This window comes from Tubulanus polymorphus, chromosome 7 (assembly GCF_964204645.1).
Source record: "Tubulanus polymorphus chromosome 7, tnTubPoly1.2, whole genome shotgun sequence".
Classification (NCBI taxonomy): Eukaryota; Metazoa; Nemertea; class Palaeonemertea; order Tubulaniformes; family Tubulanidae; genus Tubulanus; species Tubulanus polymorphus.
The window spans coordinates 3,747,482-3,768,997 of record NC_134031.1 but is presented as its reverse complement, the minus strand read 5'-3'; the positions used below and the strand labels follow the sequence as shown (position 1 = coordinate 3,768,997).

At 37.9% G+C, this 21,516-nt stretch overlaps 2 protein-coding genes across 2 annotated transcripts; one reads left to right on the top strand and one right to left on the bottom strand.

The window, feature by feature from the left end:
• LOC141908892 (cilia- and flagella-associated protein 107-like) lies at positions 1-17,474 on the bottom strand. The gene is made up of 3 exons (XM_074799158.1): positions 17,323-17,474; positions 9,729-10,023; positions 1-827 (listed from the first exon to the last, which is right to left on the bottom strand). The coding sequence occupies exons 1-3, from the start codon at positions 17,425-17,427 to the stop codon at positions 541-543; spliced, it is 687 nt and encodes a 228-aa protein (XP_074655259.1). The 5' UTR covers positions 17,428-17,474; the 3' UTR covers positions 1-540.
• Positions 17,475-17,719: 245 nt separating this feature from the next.
• Positions 17,720-21,196, top strand: LOC141908794 (small ribosomal subunit protein mS22-like). The gene is made up of 8 exons (XM_074799003.1): positions 17,720-17,867; positions 18,293-18,465; positions 18,631-18,795; positions 19,156-19,299; positions 19,500-19,583; positions 20,146-20,291; positions 20,643-20,754; positions 20,947-21,196. Exons 1-8 carry the CDS (start codon positions 17,726-17,728, stop codon positions 21,043-21,045), a joined length of 1,065 nt encoding a protein of 354 aa, XP_074655104.1. The 5' UTR covers positions 17,720-17,725; the 3' UTR covers positions 21,046-21,196.
• The last annotated feature ends 320 nt before the right edge of the window (positions 21,197-21,516 follow it).

Below are 21,516 nucleotides of genomic sequence, written 5' to 3'. Positions count from 1 at the left end.
ACATATTCTAATTATTTAGTAAGAAGATTTGAAAAGGCAAAAAGAGGTCTTTATATCACAGTATAACCATCCAAACAAGCACTGAAAGAATTCAATATTCTGAAATTCCCCAACGAAACTTCTCGAAAAACTTGAGCTCAAAATTTTTGGCTAAGATGCTATCAGTAACTCCATGTTTTCAATGAAGATAATGGATTCGCTCTTAACCGTTTTGAGCTTAAAGCTTTTCCATGAAACTGACTCCAGTGGTCGGTCTCGTAGTCAGGGCTTAGATTTAAGACGACTCTAAGACCATGTTAGTTCGATAGCCAATCTAACAACTAGAAACTACAGGACTGCCACCTGGTGACAAAATCAGCGAGATATGGAAAGTGAATATGCCTAATAATGTGATTATGTTTCATGGGAATTCAAATATATGATTTATTGCATTATTATATTAACGTAGCACTCGATTCGATTTAGAAATATATTTTTTTACTCATCATAATTTTTTTCGGCAAAAATACGGAAGATTTCACATGATTTGATGACGTATATTTAGCACATGACCGCTGTAAGGTGTTGAGTATCCTCGGGCGCCTGAGTCGGCAGTTTACGACGTAAATCGAGATCTTTGTTCGTCGAGTTGAGCGGATGGACCATCGTCGAGCGTTCTTTCGGTACGGCGTAGTGGTGCGGGTTCAGCGCCGTTGATGGGTGTCTCACGTACGAGACGCGGTACGTCGTATTCAGGTCGGCTGCGCGACCGTTGCCGCTGTTTCCCTGACGCGAATCCGCCCATGACTTTTTCAAGTTGTCGAAACAAGCAAACGTCGTCGGTTTACCTGTAATTACAATTAGAGATTTCCATTAGACTCTAAGGTAGATTCAGGGATGGTCTCAGCTTCAATATAGACTCAAGGTAGATTCAGGAGCGGTCTCAGCTTCAATTTTAGACTTTAGGGTAGATTCAGGAGCGGTCTCAGCTTTAATTTAGACTTTAGGGTAGATTCAGGGGCGGTCTCAGCTTCGGTTTAAGATCGGATTGAGCCCGTCTGGGTTTTTTAGCCAGTACAACAACTTAAACCAGTTTTAGGATTCAAGAAAACAAATGAGCAAAATAATGATAAGAAATTACCATTAGACTTAGGATATATTCAGCAGGTGGAGGGGTAGTCTCAGCTTTGCTTTAAGACTAAATCAAGCCTATGTTGGTTCTATCAATGAATGATCGGGTTTCGATTAATCTTTTAGCAGTTCAATATCTTTGAACGAATCGGACTGAACGCCCCTCGATCCATTTCGCATTTTGTCCTCGAGAAATACGTATTTGCACGCTTTAATTGTTAATCGTTAGCTACGTCTGCCAACAGGGGATCTACCGTATCTCACCTGCCCCCCGGGGAGAAAAAAAAAACGATAAAAGTGTGAATCGTCGTCGCCGGGGATTACGTCGCGCGTCATTGTTGCACATTATTTCATCGCCCCAAGGAGTTCTAATCCGCGATTAAACGGACAAAAAGGAACATATTTTTTCTCGCCGCGATCCGTCGTAGCCGTAAGCCGCTACAACGGTTTATACGTATGCATTAAATGATTAAAACCTCTGCGCGGGAAGCGAGTGACGAGATTATCGACACGTCTGTAGGCGATGATCGAAATGAAAAGAGTTCATGAAATGTTCTTGACGGCGCAAAAAACAATCGAAAACAATGAACTCTATTCAGCACTCTATTTTGTTGCACTCTATTTTGTTTGTTCCAGAATTAGACGCAAATTATATAATTCCCATTTTTTATACAAATTTAAGCCTAAGTAACCAGTGGACAGTTCTGTAGTCATGGCTTAAACTTAAGACTAGTCTTCGACCATGCTTAGTTCTATAGTTAAATCTAACAACTTCAGACCAATCTTAAGATTTAAGACCACTTTTGGATATAAGTCTGGACTAGGCGAAACTATCCCGATAGGATTGCAAGAAATTCATGATTTCACGATTAGAAGAGATGATTTACTGCTTTCCTGTATTTTCTTGATTGGATAGAAACTTAAAAATCAAAGGCAAACTGGGATACTACCAAACTTCGATGCAGTGGGATACTGAGGAGAGAAGATACTCTCTTTAAAAAAAAATCAAGCCTTGGTAATATAGGCTGGTATGTTTGTACATTTACAACTTTAATTTGTATATTCATTCCTGACTATCCCTCATTACAAAAATGGGTAAGATGATAAAACTGAAAAACCGTAAAGAATTTCGCAACATCGCTGAGCTTTCACATTCATTAATATTCTTAAATTAGCAGAATGTTTGTCCGATCTCGTCTGCCAAAAAGGAAGCGATCACGTCAACTCTGATATATTTCGCTTCTGGATTTAGGCCTTGCGCGTAATATGAAAAGTAAAATCGAATTCTGCGACAACGAGAAATCTGTCGACGCGATAGAGAATTATAATTCCTTAAGAAGATTTCGTTCATTCAACAGGATTAGTATCATTAATACATCAATTCAGATGCAGATGATGGCTTAACGGCCGCGCTGCGTCGCCAGTGAGCGAGGCGCTGACAACCTGCACGAAAATCTGCACTTTCAAACACGCTATAATCATAGAAGACAATAAAAAACTTTTCTTCTTTCCGAGTTTATCTCGTGTGGATTTGAGGCATGAATTGATCGGGTTAATGCGTGCCCGGATAGGATCGGATTTGTCATGCTATGTTCCCGGCGGCGGCTCGCTGCGGTGAATGTGATCAAACTCGCCCCAACATCAATTCATGTTTAATTGATCAGTAATCATTGCGCTAATCATCTCGTGAAACAGGTGATTTTATCGACGAATTTTTATCCCTAATTAGCCGGCTACAACGTTCTGAAAAAATATCTTACAAATTCCAGCTTTTTTTATATCTTGAAATAGGAATTTATCTATTTTCCATTTGCTTCGATATGACTTGATATGGCGTCCCTTACAAACTCACCAAAATTGAATTGATGGTTTATTTGGCAATAACCATTGTCGAAACTTTCCATTTGTGACGATAATGAAGGAAATCCTGCACTAAGCATGAATAATCAAGTCCGAAATGTTTCCTTGGGTGAGTAGTTCATTCAACGTTTCGATTGAAGATGGCTATCGGGATATAGTCAAAACATTTGAATAAACCATGGACTACTGTAGACCTCGATTATTTTTCATTCTTAGTTTAGGAGTTTTTATATACCTTGGTAAACGTCATAAGCCAATTAGCCTTTTCATATTAACTCAAAAGTTGTTAATTTGATATACAGCTCTAAGTTGCTAATACAAAATTAGCGACTCCACTCCCTACTTATAAGATGCCATTTATGGTTCATGGAAATGGGGAAATTTAATTTTCACTTCCTCATTTCCCCTTATAATATAAATAATTGGCAGATGGATCAAAACTACAGGTTCAAAGCTGGTTATGGGACTTCACGACTTCAAAACTAACGATGAATCCGAATGATTGTCTTCATCTTACAAATTGCCATTCTAAACGACGACGCTGTCCGAAATACTTTTGTGCAAGGAACTACGAGATAAAAAAAAAGGAAACAAAATCGAAAAAGGAATTAAAAGATTTCTTATTTCATTTAGCCTAGCTTTTTAAGCATTGCTCCAAAGGTAAAATTGTTGGTAAAAAGTTTTTTATGAAAGTTAATTACATATTACATTTCAAAACTGCGCTTATAATAGACAAAATGCTACGAAAAACAATTTCCAAAACAAAATCATTCATATCAATTTTCTTAGATTTTGTAAACAATTTGATTACATCGATTCTATTCGTGTGAGCCCTGTTGATGATAATAATTCATGTTTAGTTATAAATCGAAAACGTACAATAATTTCTAAAACCGAAATAACCAGTCCCGGCTTCGCTGTTTATATCATTAATTAATGGGTGGCTTTTCGAAATGGAAAGAAAAACGTTTAATTTCGCGCTATAATTGTACGAAAATTGTTCGTTAGTTCGGGCATACAAGGCTGTCGAGCGCGTCTAGCTTGTTATTATCGTGTTATTTTGGTAGTTCCGCGTGGAGAACGAGTCTTCGATCAATTGTAAATTATTTCTGCGCGCGTTCTTCGTATAAATCTGAACTGCATCGACTGCGAACACGCAGCCTTTCTATCGACTATAAAAAGCTCGCATAAAATCGAAAACGGATTTCTTTCCGTCGTCGTCGTTGTAAAGAACATCGTTAAAAAAATATTGTGTAATGGCATCGTAATTAAGAAGTCATAACCGGATTCTACGGAATATCTGCCGCGACATGTTTTCAGCACGTTTCTCGCTCGGCCCAGCTACATCGACGGTATTCAAGATTTAAGCTGATTTTCTTTCTATAACCAAACTAACAATTTCATGAGCCGTGATGGCATCAGCATTTTCGACTGGGCCGAATATGTTCACTATTTACACTGGGGCCAAAATGGGCTCACGCCTCTTAAAGACACGGCGCAAATTTGGCAAGACCAAAATGTGGAACCAGTGCCAAGTTTTGGCTCGGGTCAAATTATTGCATACGTGAATGATAACCGGTTCTGGAAGTAACTCACCTCCCATGCAGCAGCATTTTAGTATCGAGCGAGTGATTTACGCGTGAATGTCCTCTCTCATTTGGCACGGGCCCAATATGGCTTGGGCTTGGTGCAGGAAGTTTGATCTGGGCCACATCATCTCCTGCGATCGTGGATATGATTTAAGACCACTATCAGATTTGCTATCTAATATTTTGGCATGCTATAAAATTCATTGAAGTTTTCTATGAAATTTCCATATTCATTAGTGACATTCCCAATTCTAACCGTCCTATTAAACATTCCTACGAAGGCTTTGAAGTCATTGCGTTCAATTTTCACGAAAAATATTCCGTTTTTGACAAATTTCAATTGTGAGCAGTTTTTGATCGATCGATTTTGACGATCGTGAAATCGCGATATTTTCACCTTTTTTAATTCTACACGTCGTCGTCGTGGATATTAAACAATTAGAATTTTTCGATAAACTTCGGAATTCCCGATTATAATAATCGCACAATACGCGCGGCGGACCAGCAGCTCAGCAGACGGACTGAGCCAAGCTGAACATGTGATTGATGACTCGATTAATCCGCTGCTGCTGACGAGGGAGAGAAATGCGGGCGGATTTTTATCTCGGAATTTCCGTCGAGGAAATTTCTCTCAATATGTTTCTTTATTCTCGGTAATTAATGAGATTTCGAGGGAAGCTTTAAACTAACGACCGAAAGCCGGTTTTTATTATCAATAACGGATTAATTTCATTATTCAAATATTTGAACCGATCGACTTAAGTTGCGTATGGATTTGCCTATCTTGATTTGACACCCTATAATACCCTGGTACTGATACTTTTCCGAATTTTTCTCATTCAATTGTCTTACGCACTGGCTTAAGTCAAACCCTCTGCAGACTTAGGTTATGACAGAGGTGGTCGTTGGGCCGGTTCCAGAGTCATGGTTTACACTTAAAACCGGTCTAAGACCATCTTAGTTCTAGGGGTGATAAGCTGACCTTCCCATCAATATTTCAATGAGCTTTAATTTTTGTGGTTCCTGGGGTTGAAGTATTCCTTTCTTAAAATATAACAAGTCATCCAGAGAAGAAGCTACCGACTACCATGAATAGTCCTGTACTTCTCTTTAAATGGAAAAAATAGAAGATACACTCGGACTATTTAAAAACAATCGCACTGGGCTCTTAAATAACACTTGGATTTGTCAAGAAAAGAAGAATAAGCCAGGTTTTGATAATGAAGAGTTGCACATCGTCGTTGCACTAGAGCGAGTCTTCAGCGTGTTGATATTGTCTAGTGAAGACGGGCCCGAACGTGACAAGACAAATATATTCACTTCAAGATCTTCTCACACGTGCGCGTGCGACGCAATACGAGAGAAGAAATTCACGAGCAAATATACAAATGTTTTCGTCGAAAGTTTACACAGGATTTTGAACGAACGATTTACTGACGAAACCCTCAAAGGTTCTACTTAATTGTTTGTCATTGTAAAATACAGATACTATACATAAACTGGAGGGCTCGGGGGAAATAAACCCTCGTTGTTATGACGATGGGACCGTCGAGTTGACAGCCCCGGGAAGTTTCCGATACCGTCTTTTGTTTCGGTATCTGCGCGTGCTATCGGAGATGAGCGGCCGGCGAAAATTCGCCGCGTGTGAGATGAACTGAAACTATTGGATACGTTGTTTTGTATCGGTTTTTTTAAAGCACGCCGGACACGCAGTTCAGGAAATACGATAAATTGATGTTTTTCGAAACGGAATTTTTACTCATGCACGCTAAACTATTGATTTCAACGGCAGTCATAGATTCTAAAAAATCCAAAACTAAGATATCTGGGGGCCATGCAAGCTAGTTAGCTCAACCTGGGAGATATGGGATGCAGATGCTCAAAAGTTGGTTAACCAGTAGATAGTTGGTTATATAGTCACTTCGTCCACTCTCCACTTGTAAACTCTAAGCAGCAACAGGTTAAACTCTGGTTAATAAACTCTAGTTTACACGTCCATGCTGACCAGCTTAGACCAGATCAATACTGCGCATTCTTATGCGCAATTATTACTGTTCCGACTAGACACAACACTGTGACCGACAGGCAATTAAAGCAAAGTTTCTATAAAGGTGCTTCTAAAATTTACAACAGATCCGGATCCGTCTTTTTGCTCCGTCTAAATTGGTACGATCTAAATTGGAATGTACCAATTTAGAACGGACATTTCGCTAGTGTGAACGTTTTTCTCAATTGGAACGGGCTAAAGAAAGAACGTTCAAAATAGCATACTCTTAACTCGGTTATATCGATAGACCGGGAAACAAGCATGCTAGCTTAGAAATCTGAAAATTTCTTAATCTTCAATTTGAACAGAAAATGAAGTCGGTTCCGAATTGAGTTTGGATGAAGTGTCAATAATAAATGCATTCGTACAAATACCATTGTTGGCACACGCCTTGTGTGCACACGGCGGGCGGCGAGCTCGCTCACGTCGTCGTCGTCACACGGAGTTATGTGTGCTCGGTAAGCTCACCCGCATCGCGCGGAGAAAGAGAATTTCAGTTAATAATTGATCTAAGTCAATTAGAATTCTGGTAAAACAATACATTCGGCAAATATTACAGCATTTATAAATCGATTTGGGTTTCCTTCGTACGATGACGGAGGAACGCGGAAGGTGGGAACGCGACGATCACACACACACACATCGCTGGACGAATAGTGACGCGAAGTAAAACCGATAATTGACTGAACTTTGGTAGCGGTAGCAGCAGCGACAAAGTAGATCCAGTCATAATGGATCGCCCGACCGACTTAGATATTTGTGTACGAAAGCGTAATAATTGCATTTCACTAGAAAAAATATCTATAAAATTAACATATCAATAGCATTCAATGCATGGTCTGATACGACTTTCAGCGAGGATAATAATTTGAGATATTTTTAAAAACAGTCGTAAGAAGTTGTAAATGTTTTAATTTCTCGCAATGTGCCCGAATCATTACTGAAAATGTCTGCGATGTTCAGACTTCTGTTTTAAGTGAAACAACTTAAGTTTTCTTAAGACCCTGACAGTGGAATGGGATTGAATTAAGCGCATGTAGATACCTCAAAAATCACAGCCAAGACCCTTCTTAACCCAGGCCTCACGCAGTGGAGTCGAGGAGGGGGGGGGATAGGTGCGAACGAGTTCCCCACAAAAAATTTGGTTCTGTTTATTTCTAAATCAAAAGAAAATACCAAACACCACTCGTTACACTAACAACTATTACATCATAATAAATACATGTATCAAATTTATTCATTCATTTAGACCTTTATTATATCAACGGTAATCACTCAGAGGTTCAAAATTTCAAAATCTTTTAGGGGGAGGGCCCCATGCAGACCGCGGCTCAGTTCCAAACAAATTGAAAATGACAATTAAACCACTAAACGCACCAGCATATCATTCCTCAAGCTACAGTCCTGTAAGCTTGGACTAACTCAACATCTGTACTTGTAACTTATAGTACATCAATTAATTTAAAAAAGTTCAACACTTGAATACTAGACGAGAGATTGATATCAGATCGGGTTCATATCAAATAACATCGACGAGAGGACGTTCACATTAAACAGAGTATTCCGATATAAGACTTAAACCTCACCGTACCGGCGCGTTATCAATCATTTTATCGAAACCGAGTTTTAAAAAAAACTAATAGCGTTCTGTCGTAAAACAACATTTGAACGCGACGAATAGAACTTAATGAACTAATGAAGTAGAACTAGCGAATATATATATATATATATATATATATATATATATATATATATATATATATATATATATATATATATATATATATATATATATATATATATATATATATATATATATATATATATATATATATATATATATATATATATATATATATATATATATATATATATATATATAACTCATATAATAATATATATGTACTAACTCATATCTACGCTACACATGGATGAAACATAAACAGTGACAGGCAAACTATCAATGAATAATTGATGATTTTAAGTTGATTGAATGGAGACTAGATAAATATTTTAAAACCAATTCATCTGATACGCGCCGTGCGCCGGTGTCCGACCCATTGATGTTATAACATTGTTCATCACGGATAATAGACACCGACTATGTTCACTAATGTACCGGTCATTAATTAGACAATTTATCATCGGATAAAGCCATAAATTCCGCTGTCTAGATTCGAACTGATGATATTTCGTTCTTGCGGTCAGAATTGTCAAGTTTTATCAGTGCGTCCTTATCAGGTGCAAATAGAGTTATTGGCACTTAATGTTACAGAAATACCAGAGAAAACTAGATTGAAATGCTACTACCAGAATTCAAACACATGGACTCTAGATTGCCCAGAGACCAGTGAAAGACTGACTGACTGCTACCACCAGGATTCAAACACATGAACCCTGGATTGATGAGACACCAGTGAAAGACTGACTGACTGCTACCACCAGGATTCAAACACATGAACACAGGTTTGATGAGAGACCAGTAAAAGACTGACTGACTGTTACCACCAGGATTCAAACACATGAACCCTGGATTGATGAGAGACCAGTGAAAGACTGACTGACTGCTACCACCAGGATTCAAACACATGAACCCTGGATTGATGAGAGACCAGTGAAAGACTGACTGACTGCTACCACCAGGATTCAAACACATGAACCCTGGATTGATGAGAGACCAGTGAAAGACTGACTGACTGCTACCACCAGGATTCAAACACATGAACCCTGGATTGATGAGAGACCAGTGAAAGACTGACTGACTGTTACCACCAGGATTCAAACACATGAACCCTGGATTGATGAGAGACCAGTGAAAGACTGACTGACTGCTACCACCAGCATTCCAACAAACACATGAACCCTGGATTGATGAGAGACCAGTGAAAGACTGACTGACTGCTACCACCAGGATTCAAACCATGAACCCTGGATTGATGTGAAAGACAGGAACTAACACGAACTTAAAATAAAGCCACTCAACCATGAGTCTGGTTTTTTTTCCCAGTTGTTTACCCATATTGCCATTAGGCATAGTCAAGGCTTTGTACAACTATGTTTTGAACAACTTGGGATTTGGAACAATCATTTACAATCCTCGTATATATTCATGTTAAACGTACCTTGCATCGGATGATCAGATTTCTCGGGTACCCACGCGAGACGGTTACTGTCCCACGTACGCAGTTCCGGCAGACGATCCCACGATTCTCGCTCGCGTTTATTATAATCTTCGTCGTACGATGAAATCATGTTGTTCGAGTATTTTTTGCCGTGATGCGTGAAAATGAACTCTTTGCCGAGTCCGTCGCCTTGGAGTAGATTCTTTCGTCGGATTGTCACGTCCGGTTTGAAGTCGGTGTACGATTTGAAGTCATTTCGATGAGTGCTGTTGTGTTTGTGAAGACCTCTTTGAAACTGTCACGAAAAATAATCGTCATTATCAATTTTGAAGGATCCATGTTTGTCAGAAGCTATCGCTTCCCGTGCCATATTAGGCCAAGGGAAACACCGGTGCCAAATGGGTCAATTCCGGTTCGTACTGGGCCAAATATGGCCGACCAAATCTTCCTATTTATTGCTGTTAATCTCTTTCATGTAATATAATGGGATAATTAAAAAAATTAATCTTTTGATTTTATTTTCAGCTATCGAACTAGTGTATAAAATCTCTTCTGATTTTAGGGCCTGGGCCAGTTGAACTGTCATGGCTTATATTCAGATCATCTTTGGTCTATTGTCAATCAGCAACTAAAGACCAGTGTTATGATTTTTAAGACCACTTTTGAAGTCACACAGTATTGCTAAACTGTGCCCTGACTGATACCGGTGAATGATTTATAGGCTAACGGCCTGTCACACGTCTAAAAACGTTGACAAAGAAATTTTTTGAAAACGGTTACATTGATATTTCTCGCTAATAGAGGCCCATATTGTATACCACACTTTCACTGTTACGAAAACCGATCTTCGAAAAATACAAAAAGATTTTTTTCATTCATTTTTTCTCTCTGGGAATATAACCGATCAAGACATATTCAGAACGCACAATACATCTATTGAACGTTCAGATTTAATGGGCGCAAAAACTCGTTCCGAACAAAAACTCTCGAGTCGCGGCTATTAGAAGGCAGACGTGATTGAAGATATAAATCTTATAGGCTATTCCATAGAAATCCTTTTTTTGACAGATATAAAGAAGTACCGTGTAATGTCTAGCGTTGAATGGTGTTTTTTAAGTTTCACTTTTTTTCTAAAAGTCGGTTCAAACTAAGTTTTCAGTATTCAGTATCTAACTATTGTCTGGATGAAGATAAAGCGTGACATTTAGATTCTAACATTAACAAAGAAACAATCTTTTGGAGGCTTTCGAAATTTACTTTTTTATCATTGAATAAATCAAAGTTGGTGTCTACCGATGAGTTTTAGGCCTATTCCTTGATGAGATTTGGCTAAGTTCTAGAGTTGTGTATCGAGCTTTGTCTGGAATAGCCAAAAGTAATTTCGAGGCTTATTCCTCAGAGTTTGTAACTCATAAACAAACCTAAAATCACTATATACTGAAAAAACTATTTTTCGCCGACTTATCAATCGATATGCGCGTTGTTTTCCTCGAGTTGATCTGCTAAGAATCCAATTAATTAACACAGTCAAATGCGTAAGACATAGGCCTAGATGGAAACTGTTTGATTTTACACGCGATCTAGTAATCTCAATAAATTTCTATCTTTTTACATAATTCCCTGACTACTCCCCGACTTAGAAAAAAGGAGTTTCCCTGATTTCTGGGTACAGGCCACCCTGGAAATTATTTGATAATCTAACATATCTCCTCGACTTTTCCTAGTCAGTAACCTGTCTGTGGTTTAGTTTTACGATCGGATATTTTCACAAACCACATAACGTTGGTATAAGCCCATCCTATTATAAAAAGCTTACCACCAACGATTAGGTAACTAACTAGACTTTTCCCCGCTTTTTAGCCTTTTTAATTAAGTTCCCTGACTTTTGTAGAGAATAGAAAATAGTAAGTGAAACGCGGGTCCTGGAGCAGTAATACACATGCACAGAACTGGCTGATATCATGCGCGACGCGGTTCATTAATATTCATCCGCCACGGAACGAGCGTATTCATGTTAAACCACTTAAAAAATACCCCCGGTATCCGCAACCGTAGCGTGTCGCGGAAATATATAACAGTTTCTGCCAAGAATAGAGAACGTTGTTACGTTGCCGATAAATTATACACGTAAATCGAAGTCGCGCACGCTAGAATCGGTCTCGGTCGAGCAGGTGGAAACGGTCGCTCGTCGTCGTGCCGTGCGTGCGTTCTACTCGCTTTTATTAATCAGACATTAATCTTTTATTATCGTTACCACGGCTGAGAAGAACGCCGGTTTCGAGCGTAATTTTATTTCGGGTAAACAATCGAAATGCGTTTTCTATTCGCGTAGCCCGATGGTCACGTTTTATGCGCAGGGAATTATGGCTTTTTCATTGCGGTATCGGGACTCGGTTTCGTGAAATTGGATTCGGGTTAAATTGTTAAAATCCGGATTGAAAACTAAGTTACCTAAGCTACAATCTAATCACCTCTGTGTGTACATGTACTAGTTTACGTCCAAAACCTTGAAATCAAAACTTATGAAATTTCTAAATTTTTAATTGTGGGACAAACTTCTAACACTAATGATTTCAACTTTAATGAATAACTTGGATAACTATTAAATATATTCATTTGACAAAAAGTGCATCTGTTTTACAAAACCATTGGCTATGTAAATTGAGAATCGAGAAATGCAAGAATGCAGTCATAAATGTTTGGTTCTTTGACCATCCTTATAGTTTCAATATGTTTCAATCTCGTGTTTGGAAATATGAAATTTTAGAAACTTTATCGTAGATTTTGTTGAGTGTCTGCATTAACGCATTCAAAAAGATTGTTTTTTTTACAGAAAAATCATCTCTAATAATGATCAGATTAGGTTGAATCTAATTTCATCTAACACTAGAAACTGAGTGAAATACCTGTAAAAACGATATCTGTCGATATCTGACGATATCTGTCTTACAAAACCGCTGTAAAACGAATCGAAAATTCAACACCAAATCATGCAGGATGTGTCACACATATTGTGACCTGTTTTAAAACTACCATGAGACCTGATAATTATTATTGTAGTCGAGAACAGGATATATTATTGCAAGACATAAAATTTTCATATAAGAAACTTTGAATCAATAATTGCATTTGACGACTACGATCTTTTATTATGTTGTCGCGCAATATTTTAGAACTATAATTTAAGCTGATTAAATTATTGATGGTTGAAGCTTGTTTGTTCGCGACCAACTTTTATGCGATCATTTTCAGAATTATGAATTCTAGAGATATCGTATCAGATAAATCTTAAAAGCGCGCAACCGGCCATTTCAGTCAACCAAAAAATACCTTCACCCTGTTATTTAAGATGTTCTAAATTCAGTCTGTTCCAATTTCTGGTCTGTTACCAGTTATGACAGCTGATTTGTGTAAGAACTAACTATTGATAGTGTGGACGCACCTTATGGGACTGTTTTGCAGAATAACTGAAAGTTTCATTAGTCATAATAACGCAATACTAACTGAACTTAAATGAAATGTGAAACTAACCTCTGAGTCAAGATTAAACTTTGAAGAAAACTAATCCGACAATCCAAACACAATAACGCAAGTTCAAACAATGTGAAATTTGGAGCAGTATTTTGTGTCACATAGCTTTAATAAATAAGGTTTTTCCTTCACTTGCATGAAAATATTTTCTAGAATTCCAAAATAATTTCAGAAAAAAACCGAGGGTCTAAAGCTAAGTCAATCATAGTCATTCACAAGTAAAAAGTTGTAAAACTGCGAGGATTTCAAACCATAGATTTCGAAATTACACAGTTCCACAGTTATGATTCAAAACATTTCAAAATAACAAGTTCATTTTCAGATATCTATCTTCAGAATTAAATCCCATAATCCCGAACTGTGGCACCAGAACTTCATACCCTTCACTAGATAAGAACTTATTTCTTATGAAATAATGCAAAAATAAAGTAATGTTTTGCCATCACCTGATTGAAAATTAATCATATATGACACAAAATGAAAACTTACGGAAAAGAAGATTATTCGACAGTCATATTGAAGTAAAGAAAACTACCGAGGCCGTCTGCGATCAGACCGACCCCTCTCCATCCCGACCGCGCCTGTCACCAGCCATCTACGCGCTATCACATCCTGAGCAGAGCTGAAATTCTCGACCGCTTCGAGTCGAGTTTATACAGCGATTCAGCGGCCCGTTCCAAGCGTGAAGCGGGTTGGACAGGTGTAAATATAGGAATCAAGCGTTGTACACGTGTATGTAGAATCACGCGCCTACGCACTGTTGAACACCTCACTTTCCCACAACCACCTCCAACAAACTGTCTCGCACAATCACAATAGTATAGTCTATTTAACCATTATTCAAATATTCTAAAAGATTTCCATTTGCTTTTCGAATACCTTTGAAGTCGACTCAGCAGGTAAAACTACCCGGAATTTAAGTCAACTATCGGTTAATTTTGATGGTATTGAAATTCTAAGATTTTCACCGAGAAACACGGAAAATTGAAAAACTGAAAATTCTAAGAAATTCTTGAATTTGAATGAAATTTTAAGCTTTTTACACGAAGAAAATATAACTGAAATACTCGGAACATTTGAATTTGAATGGAAAGTCTAGACCCCTATAACGTCATATTCAACTTGCCATAAACCTTTGATTCAATGAACTTGATTTAAAATCTAAATAACTAACCCTAAGTTAAACTGGTGTAAAATACAATGCAGCTATATACTGCTGTAAGTTGGACTGCCAATGAAAAATCAGTTATGGAATATCATAAAGGCCCGAACTAGATCTAGAGAAATTTAGGGTCAGTCGGGAATTGCAGCGATTTTAATTGGCCAAAGCATCAAGAATGAAGCGCTAGAAAATTCAGAATGGACATGGATTGGTCATTTTGGTCATCTTAACGAGTTAATCACACCTTCCGCCAGTGTGAACGCTTGGTCAGAATTTAGACCATTGTTAAGTAATTTTTGACCTTGGTCGAATTTGGCATGGCACGTATGCGAGATCCGTTTACACTGGTGCCAAATAAGTCTGTGCCTGGTTGACACTTGCCCGACCAAAAAGTCGGACCGAGCCCGGGCCAAATCATCTCCGCGTGATCGTGATCGTGGCTTGCATAACATTCTATGAACTATCTATAATGGACAGAGTTATACCATATATTGGCAGGTGACTATTACAATGGCTAATTGCTCATATTGTCAATAATCATTTATTGGTAACCCGCGTGTATGCATATACAGCAGTGTTTAACCCTGCTGAGATAATGGCATCTCAGCACACCGGAGCAGTCATTCATTTATTGATGATAATCATTAGTTCGCGTGAATTGTCTGCGGATAATGAAGAGTTTTTTTCTCTTTTCTCTACCTTAATGGATCGCAATTGCATCTTCATTATTGCTATCGGGGAAAACGTCACGAAGTTCTTAATACATCTGCGATGACACTATTCAAACTATCAATAGCTCTACATCAGTTTTGACTTCTCAATAACTTCAAGTCATTTCGAATCAAACCTAACACTACGGTTGAATTTGCACTTAGCGCTGGTGCCCAATTTTCACTAAAAACTTTTTCCCATTTGAAAACAAATTTAAGAGCGCACATGAGGTTCATTACGAACATGTTTGTTATTTCATGGCTGTTTATCAACTGTTAAACTTTATCTTACCATATCTAACTCCGTTTTAACTCTCTACCACAATTCAAACTCTGGATTTACACTTGACAAAAAAGTGTGGAACAGAGTCGAATCGCTCAAGGATTCCAAAAACTCTCTATCGAAGAGAAAAAGTCTTTATTACACTCAATCAGTAATACGCACAATACAATACTGAAAGTATCTCATATTATTTACGACAGCCTTTGTCGCGTATAAGTCGTTGAATATTCTACGACGACTAAGCATTTAATGTTAAAACCGATTAATGAATGATTATTAACTCTCGACGCAGACTCCCGCGGCCGCACGACGCCGCGCGCGACCCCGACTTCATTGTACCGTACGTTCGCGCGCAATAAAACGGAAAATACCGCTACGGTCGGCGCTCGGCGCCTTTAAACTTATTTCTAATTTCATTTGATCCGATTGTGTCGGAAGGGAAGCAATAACGTAGCATCAACACCGTATCGATCAGCCGCGTGGCTCTCTCGTGAATAATAAAAGAAAACGATACGAGGAGGCAATAATATCGAAATTGGCAATAGGCTAATGAATTAAACAGGCAATTGAGCGAGTCCCCGGAGAGAGTCGGCTTTTATAAGCGCCTCGCACCCAGAAATCAACAATCATTTGCATCAATTTTGCATAAGGCAACTCGGCGAGTTATAGTTATAACTGCTCATTGAAATAACGTCTAGGCATCGGGCCTAAACCATGGACAGGTGACACAGTTCTCTTGTTTAAAAATTAACGCATTTTATTTCATACACGTTTGTAATTAAAAGCTGAGATCTTGATTGATTTCTGAAATAGGAGATTTCTGTGAGTTATGTAGGCCTACCTAATGGTTATGTACCTAACATAACCATAACCCGAATGCCACTTAGCGAGAAGGTAACCAAAACTGCTGTTAGACCGCAAATTTGTTCTCATATTGATTTCCATCATTTCAGATTTGTTAAAATATTTGTTTGTCACATTGTAAGTTTGTAACATTGACAATAAACTATAATAATTATCATTGATATAAGTAGGCTCCAATAGATTATCTAAAACTATATGAAATTATACACTCTAACTCTATAGGCCTTTCTAGGCTTACCAAAATAAGGCATAGGCCTAGGCCTACACAAGTTGAAAATAGGCCCAAGTGATAATATTTTTGAATGGCAAGATTTGGTAAACATCGGTTTGTTCCAACTAAGCCATTTATTCTGAATTCAAATCATGTAGACTGCTTGACTGGACGTCAGGTGGCCTCGAGAGCTCAGTTAGTTTTCATAGTTATCCATAGGGTTAAATCCTCAATCTGGTTGACAACCACCATAGTAACAATGCGAAACCATGGTTATAACTGACAAATTTCTATAATGTTCCCAGGGAGTATTTTGCATCTACATCTATGAAACCCAGCTATCAGTAGGCACTGATAAAAATGATAATCTGTTAATGTATAATTATACTATAGGCCTAGATACCGATCAGATCCTTTTTACAGTAGGCCTACCTACAAAACTCTGATACGGCCCCAGCTGTCTCCATTCTGGTCCGAAAGACCTATATCAGGTATGCACTACTAAAAGTGACTAAGCTAAGCTAGGCCATGTCATCTCAAGCAAAGTTGAAATAGGCTTCTGCCACGTGAGCTCCTAAACTTGTGGGTGAGTAATTTTTGAAAATAAAAAATGTGCGGACGAAAGTTATGCGTGGTCCGAGACCGGGTGGTTTTATGAAATTTGGCATCGAACAAAGTAATATTTGAACAGCGATTCTTAATCTTATTCTTAACATTGAGTTGTCATGACATTGACATCGTTGAATAGGCCTATAAAAATAACATCATTTTGACAAATCAAATCTGACAAATGACATTCCTGTTGAAATTTCAATTTATTTTAACGAACTTACAACATGTCGATCTTCGAGCCAATTTCCGATCAATACACCCGTAGAATATCTTTGTTCTATTCTCCAACCTGGCATTTGCCATTTATTTTGATCGCCGTGCGACATTTTTCTTCGGTTTTAGCTATATTTCAATAAAAAGAGCCTAGTAAGTGACAGCGTTGTTGCTACAGCGTTGCTAAGTGGGTTTCTTCCTCGATAGATGGCGATAGCTGTCACAATTCAATTTACATTTATTTACACAATTTTAATAATTCAAATCAGTCTATTAAGAATCAAATGATAACGAATAATCAGCCATGACATGGTTTTGGATGTATAGCTTGATGATTTCTTTTAATCAAATCACGTTTTATCGCAAAAAGTATGTCCGATAAAGAGCAGATTCCCGGCATGCTTTGTAAAAATGTCAGCCACCATGAAAATTGTGAATTTCTTCAGAAAATGTGAATTTTTGCAAATATCTGGGAGAAAAACTAGATTTTGGAATGCTAGCTCCTCGGGAATACATACTACGACAAACAGAAAAGATGATTCGCCAACTGAAAGTAAGATAACTCATTTAAAACGTCACGAATATCACCAATATTTGCCGAAATGTTGCATGAAGCACACTAATTACCGAATGGAAACGTTTAAAATTTTTAATGCTGATTGAGCTGTTTAAGTATTTTTGTTTGCAAGAATGCAGTAGCCGCGGTGTATTTTGCATCAGTTTAACTTAGGGTTAGGTAGTTAGTTAGTTACCTTCTCTGCCTGTGGCAGTAAAGCTTTGATAGTGAAAATATCTAATTGTGGTAAACAGCAGTCTCAGACAGACAGGTTACAGACTAGGGCTAGAGTGGTAGGAAGCTAGGAGCTAAGTGAAGCCAAGCCAGCCAGTTGTGAAAAAAATCATCATCGCCGGTGTCATAACTTGCTTCATTTTCAAAGTTAAAATAAATGCAATGCTGCTGATTTCGTTTCATTGTAGTAACGGAACAAACAAGCGTCATCAGAGATGTCGAAGGCATTTTTCTCAACCCGCGAGTGCAAGAAATACTACTCAAGATCACCGGTATAGACGCACACAAGGTGAACAGACCTCGCAAAGAAAGGTTGAAACCGCCGAAATATGAACTTCTTTCCGATGAACAATTAAAACAGGTAATTCTTATGCTGAGAGTTTGAAAGTCCTTAGAAGTGATAAAAATATAAATCTCATTTTCTAATGTTCATTTATAAAAAGTGTTTTTGCAATCGATTCGGCCCATTTCTAGCTCATTTTGATTTTCTTCCATATTAATTTTTCACAATTGTCATTTCGTCTAGGTACAAGCAGAAGCGATGAAAACAGTCGTCAACAAGTTAAAGATGCCTCCGGTAATGAACCCGAGAAAACAAATAGAAACAGTTCTGACAAAAAACCCTGAACTCGAAGGATTGGACGACTGTAAATTTTTGTTCACGGACATTTCTCCGGGTCATTCGGATAGGGTGAGTAAATGCGGTGCTCTCAATTACAGGTTTTAGAAAGGCGGCCACCCCTTCCATTTTTACATCCACCCTCTGAGAATCAGCCAACCCTCATTAAATATCTGCAGCCCTTACCCGAGTGGATGTCAATATTCTATCAATGCTGATGATTGCTTTGAAATACATTTAGCTTATGTGTTAAATAGAAGAAAAATTAAGCCTAAGTTTCTGTATCTTTTGGGGGATTGAAAGCCAATAGCCACGACGTCTAACACTTATCAATGAATGCAGCTTCTTTACAATTCTAACATATGGAGAACACTGTTACGATACAAATGCATTACTGCAGTTCGATATACTGTCTTTTCTTCTGTTCAATAGGAACGACTTATAATTGCTCGAGAACCAGATGGAACTTTGCGCAACGCTTCCTGGGCCGAACGGCAAAAAGCTCTGCAAATTTACTTCCCGAAACATGGACGTAAACTCCGCACCCCGCATATGTTTGAAGAGGAACATTTAAACGTAAGCAGTAACAAATTTCGAACGCTAAACAGAAAAATGGAATCAAACATGTTTAATTTCAGAAACATTGCTTCCTGAAACCATGTTTCTTGTTTCACTATGCATTGTGATCTAGAACTCACAGTACAATTTGATGATAACAGATTAAATACCTTCAATATCCTTTTAGTCACTATTCATATTGATTATTTTCATTGTAGAGAATACTGAAAGAGGAGCGTTATGAGTACATTCTGGAAAGAGCATTGATCCAGTTTGAACCGGATGATCCGCATTATATTCATGTGAGTGAGATTATGAACCCTGTTTAAGAAGATCTCAAGAGCTTAACACTAGAAACAATCTGCTGAACCCACTCCCTCAGATAGTGGACCCTTCATCACTTGCCATTCTTCCAAGTTCACCTATGTTTTCATTAAAAATGAACAACAAACAGTAGACACAACAAACATTTTATGAGCACACTTTCAATATTAAAAGTGATCGTCCAGCCTTCGCTTCAGACAGCTTTAATTAGAAATGGACTACAGACGTTTTATATCCACACACTTTCAAAGATTGAATGTCAGGCTTCACCCAATGATGGTGAATATCTGAAGGGATGATTCAGAGCTGCAGATAGACACTTATATAATAATTCACAACTTATTTTAAAAAGATTTTTAACACCCTCGACCCATTGAGCGCCATGCTGGGCATTATTAGCGGGTTCGATGTTTCTTATTCCCAATGGGAGACTAGAGACCAGAGAAGAACCTTCGACCAAGAAACTCTGTCACCACCATAATTCGCAACTGATTCCCGGATAAACTCCTGCATTGTGTGTTCAACCTTTGGTCATTTCAGATTACGCACAAAGTTTACGATTTCATCAATGACAAAAAACATTTCGATCATTTGCGTTCGACGCGGCATTTCGGATGCATGACTCTACACTTCACGATTCAAAAAACAATCAACAACTTACTGGTCGATACATTACAGAGCGATTTGTAAGTACATTGAGTGTGAAATGATTCTTTCAATTACTGTCAAAACCAATGATCAATCCAGATTTTTAGCTCACTGAAGGCATCAGCAGTCACTTTGTCCATTTGTTAAGTTTTATTCAATTGTTTTTGCCAACTAGAAATTGTGATGGCCTTTTCGTTAGCCAAAATCAGTAAATTACTTTTCGTCTTCAAAATACTTATTGTACACTTTTAAAAATCCTCAGGACATTGTATTGAAGTTTGTTATATCGATGTCTCCGATAAGACCCATCATCAGATTCAAGATGGCAGTTTGGTCGTCCGTCAGATTTAGTGAAATGAAACCGTCATAAAGATTTTCCTCGTTTTCAGACTAGATAATGCTGCAGATTTAGTGAGATTGTACACGATAGTTCACCCGGAATGTGCTACGTCGCAAACGATCAAAGATAACGCTTCAATGGACTCATTAGAACTTATCAAGGTACGTACTGTATCACACATATAGTAGACTCCTCGATAAACCATTGCAATTCTTCTAAGATATTTGATCATGATTATTTCACTAATGAGTTTGAGTTAAGAGTAAGAAGTCTTACTGTACTATACTATTATCACCTCATCTACCCGGTATTTTGCCGGATTAAAAATCTTATCTAATATAATTTTGATTCAGATTTACGCCGAAAAAGACGCCACTCATCATCAACAAGGGGACATCGAACTGGCACTGCAGAGTTACGAGGAAGTACATCCTGAGGTGTCGACTTCGTGAAAATAGGTCAAGATTTTCTAACTTTAATTATCTGTGTGTTAACTGAACTGTGTACTTTAACGTAGACTGTAGTTCAGGACTTGATGAATTGTACAGCAAGTTGTAAATAAATATCTAAAATAAATAGTCACTGGGTTTCATCATGTGCAGACCAGATTACCTTTTATATCTATTTGTGGTAGTTTGCAGTTATTTCATTTAAAAAAATAGTCGTTTCATGGAAAATTAACTAGAAATTATTTGAGTACTTTGATAATTTTTTTGAAGTGGTTGAGCTCGAAAAGAGCTCCGATAGTAGCTGTAGTCAGGTCAGCATATTGTCATAGTTCTTCACTGGTCTTAAAAAATCCTACAGGATGTGCCAAAGAAATTGTTGAATTGGGTGTTTTAGGAATCCTCTCGAGCAGGTACAGGTTTGAGCTGGAAATTCTCGTTGGCCAAACAACTTGGCCGCGCCTAATTGTAGACAAA